The following is a 24,218-nucleotide window of genomic DNA, read 5'->3' on the forward strand; positions in this document are numbered from 1 at the left end:
CCATCTGAAGAAGATTAAGTTGCAACTACTAATTTTTTTACTGACAACAATATCAAAACTAGAGTTTTGCTTGCATCATGCCTTTGTCCGACAAAGTTGCTTTAAAAGTTTGACTACAATATAAATCTGACCATTATTTGTGACGCAATTCATTCAGCGTGTGTACTGCATTCTCAGGCATGTGGAAGTTTGTTGGAGTATAAATAAATTACTGACTTACCTCAGGAATAGCACTTCCAATTAAAAGCCAAGCCTTTTTGCCAAGAGCAAGAAAATAATTGCACAAGAGTACAGCGTGCTCTTCTTCATCTCCAGCCAAAAGATCAAGGAATTGCTAATGAATGCAAGCAAACAAGTTGCATCAACAATATAGCCAATGTTTCTAGTTTATCTGCACTGTTCAGGAATCTTCCTCCCATAAAGTATGGCTCTGTTTGTCTGGAAATATGTTTGTGTCCCCAAAGATTTTGGCTCAATTGAAACTAGAATTAAAGAAGCTGAACTGTGATTTTACATGAAGTCTGACTTGGCAAACCATTGCTCCAAACTCCATTCATTTTGAACGGTTAATTTATGAACCATGAAGGGCATCTGAAAACTATGAAAAATAAATATATAGATGAAGAAAAACATTTTCTTATTAAAAAGATACACACCATCTTTCTAGTTCATAAATGAACCAAACAGCTAGAAACAAAAGCAGACAAGCAGCTTTTGAGGTTGATGAAATGCAGGCAATGTTCCCGTCTCCTACAATTCAAAGTTCTGTGGAGGTGGACTGTAAAAACAGACTGGATAAAGTCTTTCAGGTGTCTGTGGAAAGAACCTCCGCCTGCAGTTCTGATATGGAACTTCACCATAATGACAGGATTTGGGATCTATTTATATTTAAGGCATTAGATTCTGGTTCTGACCTAAGGGCATTTCTGGCATAAAGAAACCCAGAACCTTTTAAAGAGGATTCATTGCCTCAGCAATTAGCTCTTCATTCTATCTAATCTGGACCTTGAACTGTGCATTCTAGGCACACATAGTAGCCGAAGGATAGTTCTGTAGTAAAAGAAAATCACAATGAACTCAAAAAGGTCAACCCCACAGAATTTAAAAATCAATTATCAATTTTTCCTCCCAAAAATTTAAATTCTTGTAACTTTATTGATTCTGTTCTGAGACTCTACTACAACAGCTGATGAATTTATCCATAGATGATAGCTGACATTAAGAAGAACTCTACACATGTGGTGGGGGTGTAAATATGTACAATTTTTTGGCAAAGGGTTTTTAAGGAGATATCAGAAATCACTGGGTTACCAAAAGTCCAGAGGTAGCATTATTATCAATTTACGATGGGGTGGGAGGTTCACAGGCTATGAAGGAATTGCTCACAAATTTATTGATGGCTGCATGAGTTATTATAGCTAGGAAGTGGAAAGGGCAAGCAGAAGATAAAATGGAAGAATCGTATAAAGAGGTGTGGGATATAGCTATTCATGTTAAGGTAAGACAGGGAATATGCAGGATAAATGATTTTGAGGAGATATGGAGGGTGATTGTAGAATTTGTACTGTTAAAACGGAAAAGGGTCGAACTATTGCAAGGGGTGTTGAAATTTTGGGAGGTTGGATAGTTACAATGGAATGGTCTCGGTGGTGGAGTGCACATTTTCATTCTTTTTTCCCATTTTTCCCCATTTAGTTCTTACCATATCACAGTATTACAATGATGTGAACAAAAATAGATCAGCCTTCTTTTAACATTCTAACAAAACATTCAACATACATATCTCCAAATACTTTTACTTATTTATCACCCTCTGTGACTTCCCTCCACCCATGTTTAGCGCTATGAGCTTTGTTACGGTATCTTTTAAATTGTGTTTGAACGGTATATTATTGCTATTAACCGTAAAATCTTGTCTCTGTTTCCTTTTAACTTTGTGGATCTCAGTCCAAACATATCAGTACATCACTTTTGGAACATCATTTTAACATATATTCATCAACACATACCCATTCTTTCCTTAAATTTTGATTAGTTTGTAGTCTGATTGCCGCCGTCTATTTGGCCAATTCAATAAATTCGCACATTTTCATTCTTATTTATTTATGATTATTACTTTGTAAATAAGTAAGTAGATAAAATAAATAAAAAAAATAAAATCTAAGCCTTTAACTTACATCTGATGTACTCCACAAGTCACAGATTCCAGCAAATGATACACTGTCAGGTAAGAAAGGAATCAAGGCAACATAGCGGGCCATCAATTCCTACACATAAACAAGAAGAGAAAACAAGACGAGAACACTCCATCAGTCTGGTGCTGTAGCTGCCAATGAAACCCAGAGCCTAACTAACTGTATCAGGGCAACCACCAAACTCTTAGACATATACAGTAATAATAATAATAATAATAATAATAATAATAATAATAATAATTTATTATTTGTACCCCGCCCATCTGGCTGGGTCTCCCCAGCCACTCTGGGCGGCTTCCATAAAAACCAAAAATACACTAAAATATCACAGATTAAAAACTTCCCTGAACAGGGCTGCCTTAAGATGTCTTCTGAATGTCAGGTAGTTATTTATTGCTTTGACATCTGGTGGGAGGGCATTCCACAGGGCGGGCGCCACTACCGAGAAGGCCCTCTGCCTGGTTCCCTGTAGCTTTGCTTCTCGCAATGAAGGAACCGCTAGAAGGCCCTCGGCGCTGGACCTCAGCGTCCGGGCAGAACGATGGGGGTGGAGACGCTCCTTCAGGTATACTGGGCCGAGGCCGTTTAGGGCTTTAAAGGTCAACACCAGCACTTTGAATTGTGCTCGGAAACGTACTGGGAGCCAATGTAGGTCTTTCAAGACCAGTGTTATGTGGTCTCGGCGGCCGCCCCCAGTCACCAGTCTAGCTGCCGCATTCTGGATTAGTTGTAGTTTCCGAGTCACCTTCAAAGGTAGCCCCACGTAGAGCGCATTGCAGTAGTCCAAGCGGGAGATAACCAGAGCATGCACCACTCTGGCGAGACAGTCCGCAGGCAGGTAGGGTCTCAGCCTGCGTACCAGGTGGAGTTGGTAGACAGCTGCCCTGGATACAGAATTGACCTGCGCCTCCATGGACAGCTGTGAGTCCAAAATGACTCCCAGGCTGCGCACCTGGTCCTTCAGGGGCACAGTTACCCTATTCAGGACCAGGGAGTCCTCCACACCTGCCCGCCCCCTGTCCCCCAAAAACAGTACTTCTGTCTTGTCAGGATTCAACCTCAATCCATTAGCCGCCATCCATCCTCCAACCGCCTCCAGGCACTCACACAGGACCTTCACCGCCTTCACTGGTTCTGATTTGAAGGAGAGGTAGAGCTGGGTATCATCTGCATATTGATGGACACCCAGTCCAAACCCCCTGATGATCTCTCCCAGCGGCTTTATATAGATGTTAAAAAGCATGGGGGAGAGGATGGAACCCTGAGGCACCCCACAAGTGAGGGACCAGGGGTCTGAACACTCATCCCCCACCACTTTCTGAACACGGCCCAGGAGGAAGGAGCGAAACCACTGTATAACAGTGCCCCCAGCTCCCAGCCCCTCTAGACGGTCCAGAAGGATGTTATGGTCGATTGTATCAAAGGCCGCTGAGAGATCCAGCAGAACTAGGAAACAACTCTCACCTTTGTCCCTAGCTCGCCGGAGATCATCAACCAGTGCGACCAAGGCAGTTTCAGTCCCATGATGAGGCCTGAATCCCGATTGGAAGGGATCCAAATGGTCCGCATCCTCCAGGCGTGCCTGGAGTTGTTCAGCAACCACGCGCTCAATCACCTTGCCCAAGAAAGGAAGATTTGAGACTGGGCGATAGTTGGCCATACTGGCCGGGTCTAAAGATGGTTTTTTAAGAAGCGGTTTAATGACCGCCTCTTTCAGCGGATCTGGGAATGTTCCCTCACAGAGGGAAGCATTCACCACCCCGCAGAGCCCATCGCCCAGCCCTTCCCGGCTTGCTTTTATTAGCCAGGATGGGCAAGGATCCAGGAGACAGGTGGTTGGTTTCACCATCCAAGCAGCCTGTCCACATCCTCGGGGGTAACGAATTGAAATTGATTCCATGCAACTTGACCAGACAGAGCTCTAGCACTCTCCCGCCCCGGCACTGCTCCCACGGTGGTGTCTAGCTCCTTCCGAATATGAGTGATTTTATCTGCAAAAAACTTTGCAAAATCGTTGCAGGAGATCTTGGGGTCTTTACAAGGCCCCGGTGGTAAAGGTGGTTCCGTTAAATTACGAACCACCTGAAAGAGTCTCCTGCTACTATTTTCTGCAGATGCAATAGAGGCGGTGAAGAAAGTCTTCTTCGCCGTCGCTATCGCCACTTGGTAGGCTCGACGTTGAGCTCTAACCTGTGTCCGGTCAGATTCGGAGTGAGTTTTTTGCCACCGACGCTCTAGCCGTCTCAGCGATTGTTTCATCGCCCTCAGCTCCGAAGAAAACCACGGAGCTGTCCGGGCTCCATGCAATCGGAGAGGGCGCTTCGGAGCCAGACAGTCGATAGCCCTGGTTAACTCCGCATTCCAGCGGGCCACCAGGGAATCAGCTGAAAGGCCATCAACATGGGATAAAACATCCCCTACCACTCTCTGGAACCCATTTGGATCCATTAAGTGGCGGGGGCGGACCATCCGAATTGGTCCCACCTCCCTGCAGAGGGGAAGGGTCGCGGAGAAGTCCAGTTGCACCAGGAAGTGATCTGACCATGGCACTTCTTTTGTTTCACTTTTACTTAGTGTCAGATCACCCACGTCACTAGAGGTGAACACCAGGTCTAAGGCATGTCCATGACTATGAGTTGGGCCAAACTTATTCAGGGACAGCCCCATGGAGGCCATGCTTTCCACGAAGTCCCGAGCAGCCCCTTGTAAGGTCGTGTCGGCATGGATGTTAAAATCTCCTAGGACAACCAAACTAGGTGTCTCCAGGAGAAAATCCGCCACGACCTGAAGCAGCTCAGACAGGGAATCCTTGGTGCAGCGGGGAGGTCGGTACACCAAAAGGAATCCTGTACTGCCCCTATTGCCCAACTTCCAGAACATGCACTCAGAAAACTGGATCTTCCCAGTAGGACGCCTGGTGCAAGCTAGTGACTTCCTAAAAATCACTGCAACCCCCCTCCCCGCCCACATAACCTGGGTTGCTGTGCATAAGAGAAACCTGGTGGGCAAGCAGCGGCAAGGACAGGCCCATCTGCTTCCTCCAACCAGGTCTCTGTCACACATGCCAGGTCAAATCCTCCATCCACAATCAGGTCGTGGATGGCAGTGGTTTTATTCATCATTGACCTGGCATTACACAGCAACACCTTCAGGTCATGTAGGTTTCCCCTGTTACACTTACTGGATTGTGTGAGGATTCCTAGCCTGTTTTCTGACCCATCACTGAAAACATATTCCTCTATCGCATGAGAAACACTTACTGACGTTTCTTGGGGATTGTCGGCATGAACCCGTAGGAGCTCATCTGGTGGGTTCAGAGGTTTGATGTATCGAGTAATGAAGACTGTTTTCCCATTGATGTCAATTACAGTCGTCAGGCACTGGCGACCTGGAAACTTGAGTGCACAGTCAGCTTGGTACCTCTCAGCTGCTTGGAGAAGTTGTTCATCTTCCTGGGTGTCAAACTTGGGGAAAAACAAGTTAAGTGCATGTGATTTTGCTTATGAATTCTCTCTCCCATCACCACATCTCCGCTTCATGAATAGGACAACTATGCACTCCATTCAAGTACAAGAAGACGATAACACACTGTGATTTTGGTATGTTGTCTAGATGCAGCCTTCAGGGTTTTTGCATGCAACTTTCATGTCTCTCAGAATTCCATATTATACCAGGAAGTACAGTATTACCAGTCACAATGAAAACGCTGTACAGTGGTGCCCCGCAAGACGAATGCCTTGCAAGACGAAAAACTCGCTAGACGAAAGGGTTTTCTGTTTTTCAAGGCGCTTCGCAAGACGATTTTCCTATGGGCTTGCTTCGCAAGATGAAAACGTCTTGCGAGTCTTGCGAGTTTCCCCCCTTTTTTCTTCTTTTTCTAAGCCGCTAAGCCGCTAATAGCGCTAATCCGCTAAGCCGCTAATGGCTGTGCTTCGCAAGACGAAAAAACCGCTAGACGAAGAGACTCGCGGAACGAATTATTTTCGTCATGCGAGGCACCACTGTAATATCTAATTTGTTCTGGTCTTAGGTGGTCAGGAATAAACTGGTAGAACAGCTGATAGTGGGATAGTGGGTGCTGTAATTCTAGATAAAGAATGGGCATATTCCATACATCTTTGTACAGAAAAAGGAAGGAAATGTATATTTAACTATCATCATATAATACTTATCTGGCCAGACATCTAAAAAGGTACTGATGCTTTTCTAGATTCCCATTAAAATAAATACCAATTTACACTTTTCAAATTTTCCAAACAGCAAAAAATGAATCTATGGGATGCACAAAGCATGAATTGCCCAGACACCTTTCTATGACTGACTTTCACTGCAACATAGTGGTCCATGGTGGGTGAAGCACTCAGCATTTCATCACTCCCATCTTTCTTCTAGCTGGCTCTAAACTTTGCAGAAATGTTTGCACCTTTGGTTTAAAAACAGTTTCTTACAGATTATTTGGCAACAACTGTTACTCAGAGTAAACCCATTGAAATGAATGGACTTAACTTAGTCATGTCAATTAATTTCAGTGGGTTTACTCTGAGTAAAACTACCACCCATCATTTTTTAGTACAACAATTAAACACATAGGAATTTGCCCTATATTAATTCGCACATTATAGACAAAATACTACATTAACAAAAAATTGTTAGGCCATGGACACACGAAACAATTCTAACAGATCACCACCACTGTAAAATAAGAAGTATGAATATTTTGTACCTTCTTAAGCATTTCATTCATCTACATAGATTCAGGAAGGTAAGCAAGAAAAGAGATAAAGGTGTGAACAATGTAAAAAAAATGCAACATGAAAGACTATCAAAGTTAAGCAGCTGAGAAAATACAGGCACACATCCAATTGTTTTGTATTAGTGGAAAGCTTAGAAGTAATAATAGAGGTGGGGGGAGGTTTAGGTATTCTGCATGGTCTCCATGCTATGACACATAGCATGGATTGTGCTTGCATAAACTAGAGGGAAGAGACCTTCTGGAAATTTCAGGAAACTATGAGGTTCTATCAGATAGAAGATTTAAAAAGAGAATAATCACATTAAAAGAACTGATGCAAAAAAGAAGTTAACACCCACCGCCCCCTGCAAAATATATTCTATTCTCATCTTAGCAACTTAAGGCACAATAAATAGCTGATCTGTGAAATTTCTTACCTTACTTGTTCACTCTGAGTTACCTACTATGTTTAATAGCACTGTCTAGCTAGCATTTTGATAGTGACTTTCTTCCAACAGACTGAAATTTTGGTTCTAGCTACTACTTTTTTAAAAGGTTGGTAGTATAGCTTTTAGCTGCAACTCCAGGGTCTATGGTACATCCTTTCCTTTCTAACTCTTAAGAGAGTCTGGATTCTGTCTTGAAGGAAACTAGCTAACATTGATTCTGAAAGAGAACAAATGAGGTCAGTGAAATCTAAAGAGCTTCTTTTGTTGCTTACATTACTTTGTAAAGGGCCACATATATAGGTAAGCATTTATGCATGCATGCTAACAAACTGCCACAGATGTCGAGAGGAGAGCTAAGCTGAGCTCATCTCCTATGCTTGGCTTGCTCGATTCCTTGCAGTCAGCTACTATCTCTAGGACCTCTGTAAAGAGAGGATCCCACCATGTCCCGCCTTATAGCACACCTGAGAGCTGTAAGGAACAGCAGTGCCAGACTGGTGACAATTGCAATTACTTATTTCAAACAATAGCATTGCCACAGTTAATTAATGCATTTGGTCAATCAAATCACCTTATTTACAGTAGTAAAGGTAAAGGTAAAGGTACCCCTGCCCGTACGGGCCAGTCTTGACAGACTCTGGGGTTGTGCGCCCATCTCACTTAAGAGGCCAGGGGCCAGCGCTGTCCGGAGACACTTCCGGGTCACGTGGCCAGCGTGACATCGCTGCTCTGGCGAGCCAGAGCCGCACACGGAAACGCCGTTTACCTTCCCGCTGGTAAGCGGTCCCTATTTATCTACTTGCACCTGGAGGTGCTTTCGAACTGCTAGGTTGGCAGGCGCTGGGACCAAGCAGCGGGAGCGCACCCCGCCGCAGGGATTCGAACCGCCGACCTTTCGATCGGCAAGCCCTAGGCGCTGAGGCTTTAACCCACAGCGCCACCTGCGTCCCCTATTTACAGTAGTACCTTGGGTTAAGTACTTAATGCGTTCCGGAGGTCCGTTCTTAACCTGAAACTGTTCTTAACCTGAAGCACCACTTTAGCTAATGGGGCCTCCTGCTGCCACTGCGCCGCTGGAGCACGATTTCTGTTCTCAACCTGAAGCAAAGTTCTTAACTTGAAGCACTATTTCTGGGTTAGCAGAGTCTGTAACCTGAAGTGTATGTAACCTGAAGCGTATGTAACCTGAGGTACCACTGTATTGCTAATCAGGTTTCCACTCAGTCTAGTTCTAAAAGTGATGTATTTCCTACTTTTTTACTGCCACTTGCCCTTACACATGCTTAAGGTAAAGGTAAAGGTAAAGGTACCCCTGCCCGTACGGGCCAGTCTTGACAGACTCTGGGGTTGTGCGCCCATCTCACTTAAGAGGCCAGGGGCCAGCGCTGTCCGGAGACACTTCCGGGTCACATGGCCAGCGTGACATCGCTGCTCTGGCGAGCCAGAGCCGCACACGGAAACGCCGTTTACCTTCCCGCTGGTAAGCGGTCCCTATTTATCTACTTGCACCCGGAGGTGCTTTCGAACTGCTAGGTTGGCAGGCGCTGGGACCGAGCAGCGGAAGCGCACCCCGCCGCAGGGATTCGAACCGCCGACCTTTCGATCGGCAAGTCCTAGGCGCTGAGGCTTTAACCCACAGCGCCACCTGCGTCAGTCTATTAAAATAAGTATATACACATTGGCTCAGAAAATAAGTCACTCCAGGTCATTTATATGACTATTGGCTCCACTATCTTTGGTCAAGCTCAGCAGTTAAGGGGTAAGTGAACTATGCTGTACATTTTAAAAACATGCCCAGAAGTAAAACGCGAAGAGATTTACCTTTTCGCGAACTGATTCTCCAGGAATGAGCTGGGGTTCAATAGTAATAAACAGTGATAGATATGATCCTTCACTCAGATTTCGAATGGAATCATAGGTTCTTTCAGTTCCAAGATTTTTTCCCTTACTGTATCCAAGAAGAACTGGAGGAATATCTACCTTAAATGTACCATCTATCTACAAACAAAAAACAAACACGCCATGTAACAATATGCAGTTGAGCATAAGCAGCCACGAATGGCAACGATATTATTTTATTAATAATAAAAAGGATGACTTATTTTGATATTTTTTTTATTCACTGCTTAAGGCTCCAAAAACGTTAATGCTCTTCTGCCTGTTCATGCTTACTTACCCTTGCTTGAAAATATACGGTTGTAAATGGAATCCGAACAGAACCAAGCCAGTGCTTCTCAACACGTGTATGAACTCCGCCGGATTCTCTTTCACGATCATCCTAAGAAAAGTCACAAAACTCTTGACAAATTCTTCCAGAAATGAAGTGGCTACTTCCCATGCCTCTCCTTTTCCAACACAGCTACTCTGCACTATTAGGGACGAAGGTGGCGCTGTGGTCTAAACCACAGAGCCTTGGGCCTGCCGATCGGAAAGTCGGTGGTTTGAATCCCCGTGACAGGGTGAGCTCCCGTTGCTCGGTCCCTGCTCCTGCCAACCTAGCAGTTTGAAAGCACGTCAAAGTGCAAGTAGATAAATAGGTACTGCTCCGGTGGGAAGGTAAACAGCATTTCCGTGCGCTGCTCTGGTTCGCCAGAAGCGGCTTAGTCATGCTGGCCACATGACTTGGAAGCTGTACACCGGCTCCCTTGGCCAATAAAGCGAGATGAGCGTGCAACCCCAGAGTCGTCCATGACTGGACTTTAACGGTCAGGGGTCCCTTTACCTTTACTTGCCATTATTGCATTATTCTCCCCATTAAAGTGAGGAGGATATTTTGGGTGTGTGTGGGGGGGATGAATTATAAAAACTTTTGCAGGGGTTGTGCAATGTCAAAATATGAGGTGGCTCTGGGTTTTACTGAAGCTTCTTTAAGCAGTGCCCTGGCTCCTCGTTGCGTTCCCTGAAACAGAAGACTTCCACAAACTGCACTGCATCATGATGCAAAAGCGTTCTTCTTGGGTGGAAAATATTCCTACCCGTATAGCACCAAACCACACACACACGAGAGACCAGAGAAGAGCAGAGCATTTTCTTTGTACTTCACACTAGCCGTTTAAATGGTAACACCTCTTTGTAAGATCCTTTGCATTTATAACTAAAAGCTAAAACATTGCAATGCCTTTTGCAGATGCCCAGTGTGGTTTAGACATTGAACTTAGGCGCCCAGAAGTCGGAATCACTGAGCAATCCTTCCAGGTAAGTTTGCTCTGGATAATAATCATGCCACAGACAAAAGAAACCTTGTCGTTAAGGCAGCAAAGGCTGCCTGCCTTCATTTTTTAATAGCAAAATGTCTTACAGAAAATTAAAATAGGTTTACGCCAGGAAATATTTGCGTTTATACTGAAACCTATGTATCTGGGTCTAAAGGATGGGATTTGTCAAAAGCAGTGGTCCATCAGCCTACCTAATGCAAGTGTCATGTCACTTCATCAGATACTGTCTGCAGTGAGAAGTGCATGTAAATTGTGTCGCACTGCCACAGTGCCACTGAACCAGATTGAGAGACTAATGCTCGGCTACCAAGACCGCCCAGCATTTGTTGGCTTCTGCGTGACAGACGCTGCGTTCCCTATTTTGGCTCAGCCCTGATCTCTTGCCCCATCTCTGCCAGAGACCAGTGTTTGACAGTTCAGCCCACAAAAGCTGATATGGGCTGGCCACAAGGAGCCACCTGGGAGGATTCCAGAGGCTTTTCATCACTGGACTCCATTCGGGCAAACATGTCAGGCTCCTTATACCTTGACCTCCTTATTATGCATACACAGTCAACATAATTATTGAGATTTTGCTTTTTTTTACCTCTAGGACATCGTACAATACTTCATCAAAAATGTTAATGAAGATATCATCCTTCACTGACTGCAAGCTGGAGGTGCTGTAGTCACCATTTGGGGCTCTGCAACATTATAAAAAAATGAGAGAAATGTCTGAAATAAAAACTCTGTACAATTTGCAATCATACATATATAGTTCCAGTTTATGTGCCTCTTCCCTCTCACTCCTCCCTGCTCCCCCCCACCACCTCTTTCCTTCAGTTCAGTTTATTTATTTGGTATATAGACCATAAACATCAGATAGAGTGTATGAGCATCAAGGCAACCAGAACCAAGAAAGGAAAATATACATATACCGCATTTTTTGCTCTATATGACGCACCAGACGATAGGACGCACCTAGTTTGGGGGGGACGAAACAAGAAAAAAAAAATTCTGAATCCCAGAAGCCAGAACAGCAAGAGGGATCTGGTTTCTGAGAGAGCCTCTTGCTGTTCTGGCTTCTGGGATAGCCGCCGAGATAGCTATGAGGAGGATGAAGGCATGAGGATGAAGGCATGAGGAGCCTTCATCCCCGCTGCCCCGTGGAGGCTTTGCGCAGCTTACCCCCAAGCCTTTGGAGCGCAGCGCGAGGTCCCACTGCACTCCAAAGGCTTCAGGGATAGCCACCCGAAGCCTTTGGAGCGCAGCGTGAGGTGCGCACCGACCCCTCTCGCTCTCCAGGCTTCAGCGAAAGCAGTGTGTAGCCTCCGGAGCGCGGAGGGAGCGCTCCCTCTGCACTTTGGAGGCTTTGCATTGCTTTCGCTGAAGCCAAGGAGCCTGCATTCACTCCCTAGGACGCACAAACATTTCCCCTTAATTTTTGGAGGGGGAAAAGTGCGTCCTATAGAGCGAAAAATACGGTATAAACGCAAACAAAAAGTGGCTTTTCAAACAAAAGTATAACAAAATCCAACTAGTTAAAAATACAGATAATCTACTCAGAACTCATCTTCCCTTTAACAAAGGTGACCTGATTTTCATGGCTATAGAAATCTTTCTGAGATCTTGGTTGGAATCTGTCATTAAAACTGAGACATAAAATTAAACTCCAAGTGAATCTTCCCAAGCTGAGATGAAACAGGTTCTTACGCCCTGCCAAAAATTGCAGCCGAGAATCACCTGAACTAACGTTTACACCAAGCTGCTTTAATAAGGACAATCTGTCAGGTGCTCAGGTAGCCTGATTAACTTTCCATAAATGCTGATGGCAAAAAAGCATTTAACTTAGCCAGTGAAAAAGTTCTCCTGTGTTCAGGAGTGAAATATACTTGGGAGTAGACAGTGGATTCATGCTCTTTATTCAGCTCATAGTAATGAGGAATGGAAGTCCCCCCGAAATGTCTGCTTTATATACATTATTTACGCAATGGGCCCCACATGATTGGCTAATTCCGGGATTCTCCTGTAGGCCAATCAGGTTACGGATTCACTTCCATCTGGAGTTGGATTGGGTGGCTCCTGCGGACCAATCAGACTGCTGCATTCTGGATCCTATTGTTCTAGGACCAATCAGACTGCTGCATTTTGGATCCTATTCAACTCAGTACATATCAAGGAATGTTTCATGTTGCTCAAATATCGAGCACATTGATAATCAGTGCTAGGTTGCAGACCAAGAAGGAGCAGTGGTGAGCAAACTCCATTTGCCAGAGCTCTTCCTTCAGGTACATCAGCGCATCTCACTACCGTATTTTTCGCTCTATAACACGCATCTGACCATAACACGCACGTAGTTTTTAGAGGAGGAAAACAAGAAAAAAATATTCTAAACGAAACAGTGGATGTATGATTTTTATGGTTCATGCTGTGGCCACAGACATGTGATCTGACGGTGAGTTTGGGGTAGCCCAATGCAAAAATCCTGAGGATCCATGCTTTGTAACCACGTTTTTGCGCCATTGCGGCCCCATGAAACAGGGGGTGCGTGTGTGTTTTTTGGTGCAGGCTGTAGCCATGGACATGCTATGTGATCTGATGGTGAATTTGGGGTGACCCAGTGCAAAAATCCTGAGGATCCATGTGGATCCATGCTTTGTAACCATGTTTTAAGTGGGGAGGGAAGGAAAAGCACTCAAGGGACAAGGAGCACTCATGGGGTGTGTGGAGAAGGAGCTTTTCAGCGAGCTGAGCAGGGAGGAGGGAGGGAAAGAGCACTGTTGCTTTAAAGGTATACTTAAGGTATTTGCCCTGTGCCTGGGTTTTTTTTCCATTTAACAGTTTGCAGCCTTTTCCTTCCACTCCTTGTTTTGAGGCAGAATAGATTTGAGCAAGTGAGGAAGACTTGGATTGCAGGGGATTAGGTGTGTAAAAGTGCTCCTCCTTGCAGCCTGAGTGATAAGCAACCACCAGCAGCAATAGAATGGAGCACAAAAAAGCGGTAGGGGCACTAGGACCCAGACAATGCTCAAATCCATCCTGAAAACAAGCTGAGACGCGGGGGATTTGCGAAGTTTTCCCCTCTCCCTCATCCGGTGCCCTCCCCAGCCTTTTTTTTAACTTCCTGGTTTTCACTGCGTGGCTCAGAGCTCGAGGTTGGTTTTATTTTGCTGCTGGTTGCTTAAATTTTATCTTTCCTGCCGTCCCTCTGCAGCCTCATTGCTCTGTTTAGAGAGCGCGCAGACCTTTGCTAGTGTCTGTCCCTCCTCCCGTGTAAGCGGCTGCTGCCCGCTTTGCTGCCATGGCTCTCCTTCCCTCCCTCCTCCCCGGCTCCAGGTCACTTTAAAGCAAGCAAAGCGAGAGCCTCGTAGAGTGTGTAAGTGGCTCCCGCTTTGCTTGACTGACGGCAGCCATGGCTCCGATCCGTGCATTCGCTCCGTAACACGCACAGGCATTTTCCCTTACTTTCTAGGAGCAAAAAAGTGTGTGTTTTGGAGCGAAAATTACGGTAACTTCTATGGAAAGCAGTTCATGGAATTGCTATCGGAAATGCTTATGAGATGGAGTAGAGCCCACCCACCGCATTTCTCTTGAAACTGGGATTAGCAGAGCCTGGGGAAGGGGCAATTCTACTGACTGCCCATCTCAACTACACATCTTTTCTTTCTCTCTGACAAGCCAATGGAAGCCATCTGTTTTAATAAGAGAAAGCAAAGGAAGTGCAAACAGAGACCTCATGATGGTGGTGGCAGCAGCGAGAAAGCCGGACTCAAGCACCACTAAACACTGGGGACACCAATATCAGGAAAAGGCTTGACCCTGCCACCTCAACAGTGCTCCTGAATTCAGAAGTCAAAAGCTAGCTATTTAGGTTATATGGAGAGAGCGAGGAGTCCTTAAACATTCACGCTAGGCTATCATTTGTCATACCACGAGGCAGAGAATTAAACATTTCAGAAGATGCATTCGCACCTAAATGGAAGTTCAAGCTCCTCATTCCAGTTTGGGTTTGGTCCTTCAGCAGTGGTTGTTCGGCAAACCGTTCGCTGAAAAGAAACTTCTACAAAAGGTCGGACTAAGACCTACAATGAAACAGACAAAGCGCTCATGTTTTTCCAAAGTGTGCAGAAGGATGCTTGCAAATTATTTAATGGCAAGTATTAACTTTCCAACATGTAAGCCACGACGCACCTTTTACTCTCAAGGGGCCTTTTAAATTATTTTATTATTGATGTAATAACTATTATTAAATCATTGCTACAGAGGTACAATGAACAATTATTGATAAATAGTTGTTTTATCAAGTTATATATTGTAATTGCCTGCATAACAAAACTACATCGGACACAACTTTTTTTCTAGAAAAAAGTGCCAGTCAAGAGAGGCTATAATGGAAATGGGAAAGAATGTGCTTAAGAACAAACATATGGAAAACTTTCAAAAACTGGAAATAATTTGACCTACCAACCCTAAGGACCTCACCATAATTTTGTTACGCTGTCTTAAAAGATAGACTTGGATTGGTTACCAATCATCTGATTATTGCTAAAGTGTATGTATTATGCTTTCCAGAAAAGGATAAATATTCCATTACTTTTAGATTAGTATAAGAAGATATGGAACCAAACTGAATTACAGTGGTGCCTCGCAAGACGAAAAGAATCCATTCTGCGAGTCTCTTCGTCTAGCGGTTTTTTCGTCTTGCGAAGCAAGCCCATTGACAGCTTAGCGGATTAGCGCTATTAGCGGTTTAGCGGCTTTTAGCGGATCAGCTGATAAGCAGCTTATCAGCGGATCAGCTGATAAGAGGCTTAGGGCTTAGGAAAAGGGGGGGGAAAGGGAAAAAACCCCGCAGGAACTCGTAAGACATTTTCGTCTTGCGAAGCAAGCCCATAGGGAAATTCGTTTTGCGAAGCGCTTCCAAAACAGAAAACCCTTTCGTCTAGCGGGTTTTCCGTCTTGCGAGGCGTTCGTCTTGCGGGGCACAACTGTACCTTGAGGAGTTATAAGGAAACAGGAGACAACAAACCCCCGTTTTCTATGATTTTTTTTAAAAAAATAGCTGCAAACTCATGAAATATATTTCTAAAATAAATGTTCTGGGTTTTTTTCTATACTAATAGTCAGATCTGATATAGCAGTTTCCAAACTTGCGTCTGTCTGGTGCTTGGTGTTACCTGATTAAAGGCCCAGTCTACGCTGTGGGTTGGGCTCTGTGGGGGGGCAGAAGCAGCAAACATCTCATTGAACGACCATGATGATTTAGATGGCTGCTGAAGCTTGCTGGAGAGGAAGAAGTTTTTTAAATCACAGTGAATTTCCAAGAAGACCATGAAAAAATACAGGTACACTGAAAACTGAATAAAATATAATTCTGCAAAAAAATTTATATATATAAAAAATTCACTACCTTTGTAAGAAAGCTTTGCAGGACAGATGTCTTTCTGCTGCAATGTTTTTCCCTGGGATTTTTAAAAAACATTACTTACAGATGTACAGTGGTGCCCCGCAAGACGAACGCCTCACAAGACGGAAAACCCGCTAGACGAAAGGGTTTTCCGTTTTGGAGGCGCTTCGCAAAACGAATTTCCCTATGGGCTTGCTTTGCAAGACGAAATGTCTTGCGAGTTTTTCCGACTTTTCCCCCCTCCCCCCTTTTTCTAAGCTGCTAAGCCGCTTATCAGCTGATCTGCTAAGCTGATAAGCCGCTAAAAGCCGCTAAGCCGCTAATAGCACTAATCCGCTAAGCCGTCAATGGGCTTGCTTCGCAAGACGAAAAAACCGCTAGACGAAGAGAATCGCGGAACGGATTCTTTTCGTCTTGCGAGGCACCACTGTAATATAATTCCAATCAAAATGAGGCTGCCTGAAGTTGTAATACACTTTTATATAAATATAATAAATGTATTGTTAGGCTTGCTAACAATAATATTTAAATATTAAAATTAGCATGTTGTATAGCTTTTGATGTCTTCACTTTTTCTTACTATTCAAACAATATAAGGAAATGTATGCTATTGAATTATGCTCTTCCTATAATAACATTGCCAAGGTAAGCAATACAGGAGTTGTCAAGAGTGTTTCAGAAGCATGAGTAGATCCTTTAACCAAAATGGGCAGATCACAAATCTCACCTTATGGTGCAACCACACTAAAATCAGGATGGAAGCTACAGAAACCAAAGGATGGGCATTCCCCACCAGCTCAAAGAGACAGGTACTCCATCTGCCGCTCCTTAGGAGGAAAAGCCCCTGGTTGCCAATGGTCTGGATCTGCCAGTTCTGGACGAAGGATGTCAGTGTGGATAGAAGTCGAAAGCCAAAGTGTGGACTGGGAAAAGGCCATTAGACATGGAGACTCAACAATGTAGTGAGAGCTCCACAGTGTGTGTCAAGGGGACCCTGAGTAAAAGGAACATCTGTCCTAATCATTATCTTATCTGGATCCATCATGCCAGTTATTCCAGGCTAAGTGATCACGCTCTGCTTTTATTTAATTTTATTTAGTTACACTGTTTATATAAAGGGTAAAGGTAAAGGGACCCCTGACCATTAGGTCCAGTCGTGGACGACTCTGGGGTTGCGGTGCTCATCTCGCTTTATTGGCCGAGGGAGCCGGCGTACAGCTTCCGGGTCATGTGGCCAGCATGACTAAGCCGCTTCTGGCGAAACCAGAGCAGCGCACGGAAACACCATTTACCTTCCCACCTATTTATCTACTTGCACTTTGACGTGCTTTCGAACTGCTAGGTTGGCAGGAGCAGGGACCGAACAACAGGAGCTAGTTTGTTGCAAATGCACCTCTCATAAATAAGACTTTGCAGCACTAAAGACTAAGGTTCTTGATCTTATTTGAAGGAATAGCCACAATCCAGATCAAGTCTCTTCCATGCCCATCTCCATCTTTCAGAGTGGGTAAGTGAGCACAGAGCATATGGAAACGGGGGACTGAGAAAGGTGTAGCACACTCAACTCTCTGCCAGGAAAAGAACCTGTGATTCATGCACCCAAAATATACACTCTGTGAAGGGAAATAATTTTAGAAAACATTGAATTTAAGGTGTATTCAGTCCAAAATAGGCTGGATGCTCCAATATGATACTGATGCATCCACACTATCTTTTTGAGGTGAGTTGACCAGAAGGTACACATTATTTCAGGTGTGATTGTACCATTGGTTTGTATAGTGGTGTTATGTCATCAGTTTTCTTTTCAATCCTTGTCCTACTGACCACCCTAGTGTGTCATTTGCCTTTTTCAGAGCTGCTGCACACTGACTCTTCCTAGCAGGCAGGGGCTGCAGTCTCCTACTGCCCCTTGGTGCTTTGGTTAGTGGCAGATGCCAACGTGTGCCTTCCCTTTGCTTCTGCAGTCCTAGGGCTACTGCATTTTTGGATGAAGAAGAGCTAGTTCGAGCAAATAACCAGAAACAAAATAACTTGGATTTTTTCTTTTTTTTTGAGGGGGTCAGAATTGTTTGGACCCTACCAAGAAGCTCAGAGTACAAGAAACTGTTCCATTTTTATCTTCACATGTTATGAGGTTGGTGTGGGTTAGAGTTTAGAGATAGAAGCCCCAAGGGATTTGTACTTTATTTACACTAAGATAGAGATGGATAAATAATTTATACCTTTTTGATAAAAACATCAAAACAGTATACAAAAGATAGTGCTGAAAATACTTAAGATAAACAAAGACAAATAAATCAGTGCAAAAAAAAACCCAGCAGCAAAATCAATCGACTAAGTGATCTACTCAAAGGATCCTCAGAAAATGAAGACCTTGATCAGCCTTCTAAAGACAGCATACATGTTTCTCAGGAAAGACAATTTGTGTGTGAAGAAAAATGGAAAGAAAATTCCATACCTCCCAACAGGCTTTCTAATGGGAATCTCATAAGCTCTGATGATGTTCACCAAGAGTTTTATGTCACCATCTGAGAGATTTTGCACAGTTACTTTTTTCCTCTCTTTTCGTCTTGGTTTTAAGGGTCTTTTTGTCTCTGCCAATTTAAACAGGCTGAGTCCCAAAATGCTAATTATAAAAAGCAGAGTTAAATAGATTTGCACATGTAACTTTTTCTGTTATTATAATAAATGATAAAATACTTTATATTAAAAAGGTAATTATCAATGTTATTTGACATAAAAAGTAAAGGAGAAACAGAAAGGAAATAGATATGGGAAGGTATAAATAAGAGCTTACACCGTATGATACATATGGCATATAAACAATGATAGTACTCTACAAAACATGCCTATTTGGATGCATGTATCATAGCAAAAGCAACCATCAACAGAGAAGCAGAAATTAACAGATGCATAATGACATACCCTGGGCCATCAGAACTTAACAGAAGGCAAAGCAGGACAAAAAGAAAAACCAAGAATAAAACACAGTTATGTGGATTTGTATGTTACAAACTCTAGAGAATCCCAAGCAAAAACAAATGCATGCATACAACAGACGAGTTATCTGAAAACTTCCCAGAAATAACAAATCATAGTCAAATTCCCATGTAAATGAAAGTGTGTGTGTGTGAAATCTCAGCTGCTCTCCTTACAAGCCACTTGGGGGAAGAGGGGAGGGGAATGTGTGCCTAATGTTGCCTTTTTCTGTAGCATGAAATACAGCCTGACAGGTGTTTTCTGTCACATCTGCATGTATGGAATGATAATTACCTAAGCATGCATGGATGACCAGTTAAACGTATAAATAAAACTATGCAAGTCTTAGTAAGCTCCTCACTAGCTCAAGGCAGCGGCATAATGCTCTAAAACACTGTATTTCAGCCAAAGTCTGGCTGAGGTCATTCCTGAAAGATTGCAAAACACATGAAACTCCCCACTCCCTTTTCTTGCGCTGAGATTCTTAAGGACAACTCAAGCCCAGGCCAAAGTCATAGAGCACTGGCTTCATGCTAGGGGTGGCTGAAAAAAAGGGGTTGGCGCAATTATTGTAGCTTTGTAAGCAGGTGACATTCCAACCCCGCAAAGGAAAGCTCACAGGTTCCTGTAAGCAGCAGGGCATTCTCACAGTTCAAGGCCACATCTCAGCCAGGCAAAAGCACTTGAGGAGGGCAAAAAACAGGGGCAGGGAGGGGTGTGGGATGAAGGCAGTCCTGAGGGCCAGGCAGAGAAGCCTTGAGGGCTGCATTTGGCCCCTATGTTATTTCAAAAGCATACACATTTCTGTAAAAGTCAGATATCATTTGCTTGCAGAGATGTTTGTGACACCTTGCAGAAATCTTCCCCTTTAAAACGACGAAAAGGAATTGCAGGTGAAAAGAGAGCTTGGCAAAAATACAAATCAAGAACTTAATAAGACATAAATGTGTTTGACTTGAAGCTCATTATTATGGTTCTGATCTAACTTTCCATTTTCTTCCTTACCCAAGAGTAGGGATCTCATCTTCATTGACCAGATCAGAAAGGAGAAAATGATGCCTTGCAATCAGAAATCGGTTAATGACCGATTCTCTAACCTGAAAAAAAACAACAAAACTTACTTTGAATCTGAAATCACTTAAAAAACATTGGAGTAGCATTTCTAGGGATCTTCATCTTCTTCTCAACAAGGCAGGTCAAAGATTACAGTGGTGCCCCACAAGACGAATGCCTCGGAAGATGAAAAACTCGCTAAACGAAGGAGTTTTTCGTTTTCTTAGCCGCTTCGCAAGACGCATCTCCCTATGGGCTTGCTTTGCAAAATGAAGCTTGCCCCGCAAGCTCTGGGGATAGCGGGGAAGCACAGCGCGCCTTCCCCTCTGTCCCCGGACCCCTTTTGAACCAAGGGGCGGCAACGGGGAGAAGCGATCTTCTCCCCTCTGCCCCTTGCTTCAAAAGAGGGGACAGAGGGGAAGGCGCGTGGCGCTTCCCCTCTGTCCCCGGAGATTGCGGGGCAGGCAACGGGGAGAAGCAATCTTCTCCCCGCCGCCCCTTGCTTTAAACAGGTCCGGGGACAGAGGGGAAGGAGTCTGTAACCTGAAGCGTATGTAAACAGAAGCGTATGTAACCCGAGGTACCACTGTAAAGCATCCATGATAGATGGATGTGCCTACAAACTGTATGTGCCTACAAACAAGATAACTGAACAGGAGCAGCCTGACAGCCCCCCGCCCCCCCAAGCATAATCAGCAACAGCCAATTAAAATTAGCCATTCAGGTGGAAGAAATTAACCTTCTTTGAAGGCCTTGGCTATTACTTCTGCTCCTGATTACAGCCCCCAGTAAACATTTTCATGGGGAAAAACACCCCAAAGAACTAAAAACACATACCATTGGGAGATTACAGTGGTACCTCAGGTTATATACGCTACAGGTTACAGACTCCGCTAACCCAGAAATAGTACCTCGGGTTGAGAACAGAAATCGTGCTCCAGCAGCGCGGCAGCAGCAGGAGGCCCCATTAGCTAAAGTGGTGCTTCAGGTTAAGAACAGTTTCAGGTTAAGTACAGACCTCCGGAACGAATTACGTACTTAACCCAAGGTACCATTGTATTGTATTTGAAGGAACAAGACCACAAAGCAGAAACTAATAACTGTGAAACTAATAGCTGTCTCTGTATTCAGCATGTGATTTCTACAGCTCATCGGACGCGCAGGTGTTATCTCTTAATTCATCCTTTTGGACTGGCAGCTTTGCAATGTTTCACAATGTCAGGATACCCAAAAGGAACTTGCTGAACCAAACTGGAGATGTCACAGCTGAGGGAGCGTATGCAAGTGCCTTCAAGGTATTCACATGTCTAATTTGGCCCTTTGCATCGAAGGAACCAGAGTGCAGAAGCCACAGAGGGTGGCCGCTGAAGACTTCAATACACACACTCCAGCACAGTTCTTGCCAAAATGAACAATTGTGCATAATAAAAACTAAGACTCTATTTTGCCTCCTACCTTTTGGAGGTACTTTGCAACTAATGCTCTGTGTGCATCCAGATGGTCTTTAGTATCAACGACATCCCTCTCACGCAATCTTTTCTCGTACTCCTAAAACGAAAATGCCAACAACCACGAGCTCTTTAAATGTTCTACATCACTTCTAGTGCTGTCAGGCAGAGAAGGGGCTTCAAAGGGATTTAAAAGGGACCCTGAGGTATAAACAGAAAATCCCACTTTTGGGGGAGGAGCAGGGAGCCCTAAACACCCTCCAAGAAATGCATGCAAACTAATAAAAGGGTGGTCAAGTGATAAAGATGAGTAAGAAACTAGAATTTTAGCGATCCAAGTAAATAGTCAGAAGTTTGTTGTTTTTTTTTAAATGTAGTCCTGGACTTTTCTGCTTCAAATGTATTATACTACCACCATCCTGTAAACCAGTGGTTCCCAAGATGGGTGGTCCTGCCCCCAGCGGAATTAATCTAATTTAATGTAATAATTTTGACAGGATTTTGAAAATGTGCAATTAATAAATGTGCAATTAATAGTTAACTGTTTTGAATTTTACTGTGCTGTTATCTTCCTTACTGGGTTGTGCAAACCACTATACTAAATGCTGCTTTTTATAGGACGGGGTAAGGGAACATTGGGAATGAGTTTATGGAACCAGTGGGGCAGTGGTCTTAACAAAGTTTGGGAAGAACTGCTCTGAACACTCTCTAAAATGAGGTTCACTGGGTTTTTTACAGACTGCAGCAGTGAATCTATTTAATAGGAGGATACTTCATCCAAAAGATGATGAACTTAATCCCAACCATTTTAGGTGACGTCTGACCTGGAAGATTCTTTCGCTGATTTCTCTTTCCAACAATGGGACGCACTTATAACTTCGAAACTCAGCCACTTCACTATTTCTGAGCTGGAGAAGCCGGAATCTTTTAGATCTGTCAAACTCCTCATCAGAAACAAAATTAAATTCTTGCTGCAGCTGCTCCAGCCTGAAGAAATCAGGAACGGAAGCATCGCCGCTTGTAGCAACCTAAACAATAAATGTGAAGTTTATGGAAAGGTGTTGCAAATTTAGGTGGCTTCTAACCCACCCCCTGCACTGGGAATCAGTACACGGTTCCTCCTGGAGGCAGCCCAGCTTCTACCTCCTTGCCAACCCAGATGGAAGAGAGATATTGAGGACATAGGGGAGCAACATTCTGGCCCACCCTCTCTGCAAAAATTAGTTGCAGACCAAGAACCCAACGTGGCAATCTGTGACTATTCAACCATATGCAGAAATACGGCATAGCTCTCTCAGCACTCGGCAGGAAATTCTCTATGAAACTCCGGAGGCAGAGGGAGCTGGGATTGCAAATCCAAGGTTTCAGCACCATGTTTCACGAAGCCATTCTTACCTTTATGAGTTGCATCAGAGCAGCATTGCTTGGGTCGTTTGGATCGAGCTTTGCCTCTGCTACCCACTTGGCAAGTTTCTTCATGTCAGTCAACCCCGATGTGCCGATTGATGCAATGGCATCAATATTCTTCAAAGCACTGAAATGACAACATTTAGTAATATTTTCTAAAACAAACAAACAAACAAACAAACAAACACAAAGTTAAAAGCAATCTGCCTATTCTTTCTGGGACCAGATAAGTGACACTTATCCTACAATCCATGGTTCTATTAGGTATGGGTTTCTGTACTTTGGAAACTTAGTTCATTTGCCTTCTTATTTGTACACCAAAGGGTACATTTTGAAACTCACTTCTCAGTATTCCTAATTGCTTAACTTAAACAACAACAGCAACTAAAATGTCCTAGAACTCCAAGAAGTTTTTCTGTATTGATTTGTCTCCTAAGGAGTCCCTGCGCACTGGCGCATAAATAAAGGGCAAGTTTTAAGTTTACAGAGAGACGAGGCAACTACAGGGGCTCTCCACTACACAAGTTCAACCTATATCTCTTGGGGGGCAGTGAAAAAAGAGGCAGCATACGCCCCCTACTCCCTAATTGGGTTAATTATTATTATTATTAATTATATTTATATAACACCCTTCATCTGAGGTAAAGAAAAATAATATGGTTTTGTGTAGTTCTCCACAAAATGCAAAAAGGTACCTAATTTTTGGAATTTCAGCAAAACTCTTATATTATTAACATAAGGGAGACAAATGGACAGACCTTGAGCTTTGCAGAACACCAGCAAACTATATCTAGGGGAAAGGCTTGGTCTTAAGGGATATGATACCGGAAATCTGCTGAAATTTACATCTGCGTCTGGTCTGTGCTTAGATGGAGACAGCCTAGAAACCCATGTGCTGCGCCTTGAGCTCTCTTGATGAATAGTGGTCTATCATGCTAGTCATGTTCAGAGAAGACCCATTGAAATCAATGTACATCAGTACAGAGATTTCAACAGGCCTACTCTGAGTACAACTAGAATTAGCAATCATGCATAATAAATAAAATGCTTTTTAGAGGCAGTGAGCAGATGGGTTTCTATTACTTTATGTTGCTGACCAAACAGATATTAAAATGAAACTGCTTGCCCATAGAATGATTTATCTAACTGCATATACTAAAAATGTTTCTGAAATGCTTGCTGAAGTTCATTTACCTTGAGATTCCAGCGTTCTTCTGTGATGCTGGTGGAATTAAGGGTATCCCGTTTTCTCCAACTGCCCAGGAAACACTGCAGGACACTTTGCCTGAGGTCATTAAAATAATTTTATTACTGCCGTCGGCTTCAAATGAAAATGGCACACCTGCAATGAGAG

At 43.8% G+C, this 24,218-nt stretch overlaps 1 protein-coding gene across 3 annotated transcripts in view; it reads right to left on the bottom strand.

Annotated features, from left to right (window-relative positions):
* CC2D2A (coiled-coil and C2 domain containing 2A) overlaps nucleotides 1–24,218 on the bottom strand; it is a 56,083-nt gene that overhangs the window by 6,992 nt on the left and 24,873 nt on the right. For 2 of the 3 annotated variants that reach the window (XM_079991489.1, XM_079991490.1), the window contains exons 17-31: nucleotides 24,059–24,206; nucleotides 22,853–22,991; nucleotides 22,282–22,485; nucleotides 21,465–21,557; nucleotides 19,962–20,053; nucleotides 18,436–18,603; nucleotides 15,748–15,853; nucleotides 14,543–14,652; nucleotides 11,178–11,274; nucleotides 9,553–9,654; nucleotides 9,198–9,374; nucleotides 6,919–6,939; nucleotides 5,456–5,659; nucleotides 2,178–2,267; nucleotides 221–334 (exon numbers count right to left, since the gene is read on the bottom strand). In XM_079991489.1, the coding sequence (XP_079847615.1) occupies nucleotides 221–334; nucleotides 2,178–2,267; nucleotides 5,456–5,659; nucleotides 6,919–6,939; nucleotides 9,198–9,374; nucleotides 9,553–9,654; nucleotides 11,178–11,274; nucleotides 14,543–14,652; nucleotides 15,748–15,853; nucleotides 18,436–18,603; nucleotides 19,962–20,053; nucleotides 21,465–21,557; nucleotides 22,282–22,485; nucleotides 22,853–22,991; nucleotides 24,059–24,206 (1,865 nt within the window). The remainder of the gene's footprint in view (nucleotides 1–220; nucleotides 335–2,177; nucleotides 2,268–5,455; nucleotides 5,660–6,918; nucleotides 6,940–9,197; nucleotides 9,375–9,552; nucleotides 9,655–11,177; nucleotides 11,275–14,542; nucleotides 14,653–15,747; nucleotides 15,854–18,435; nucleotides 18,604–19,961; nucleotides 20,054–21,464; nucleotides 21,558–22,281; nucleotides 22,486–22,852; nucleotides 22,992–24,058; nucleotides 24,207–24,218) is intronic. The other variant, XM_079991491.1, reaches the window with a different exon arrangement.

The sequence above is a fragment of the Podarcis cretensis genome (assembly GCF_951804945.1).
Source record: "Podarcis cretensis genome assembly, chromosome: 9".
NCBI lineage: Eukaryota > Metazoa > Chordata > Lepidosauria > Squamata > Lacertidae > Podarcis > Podarcis cretensis.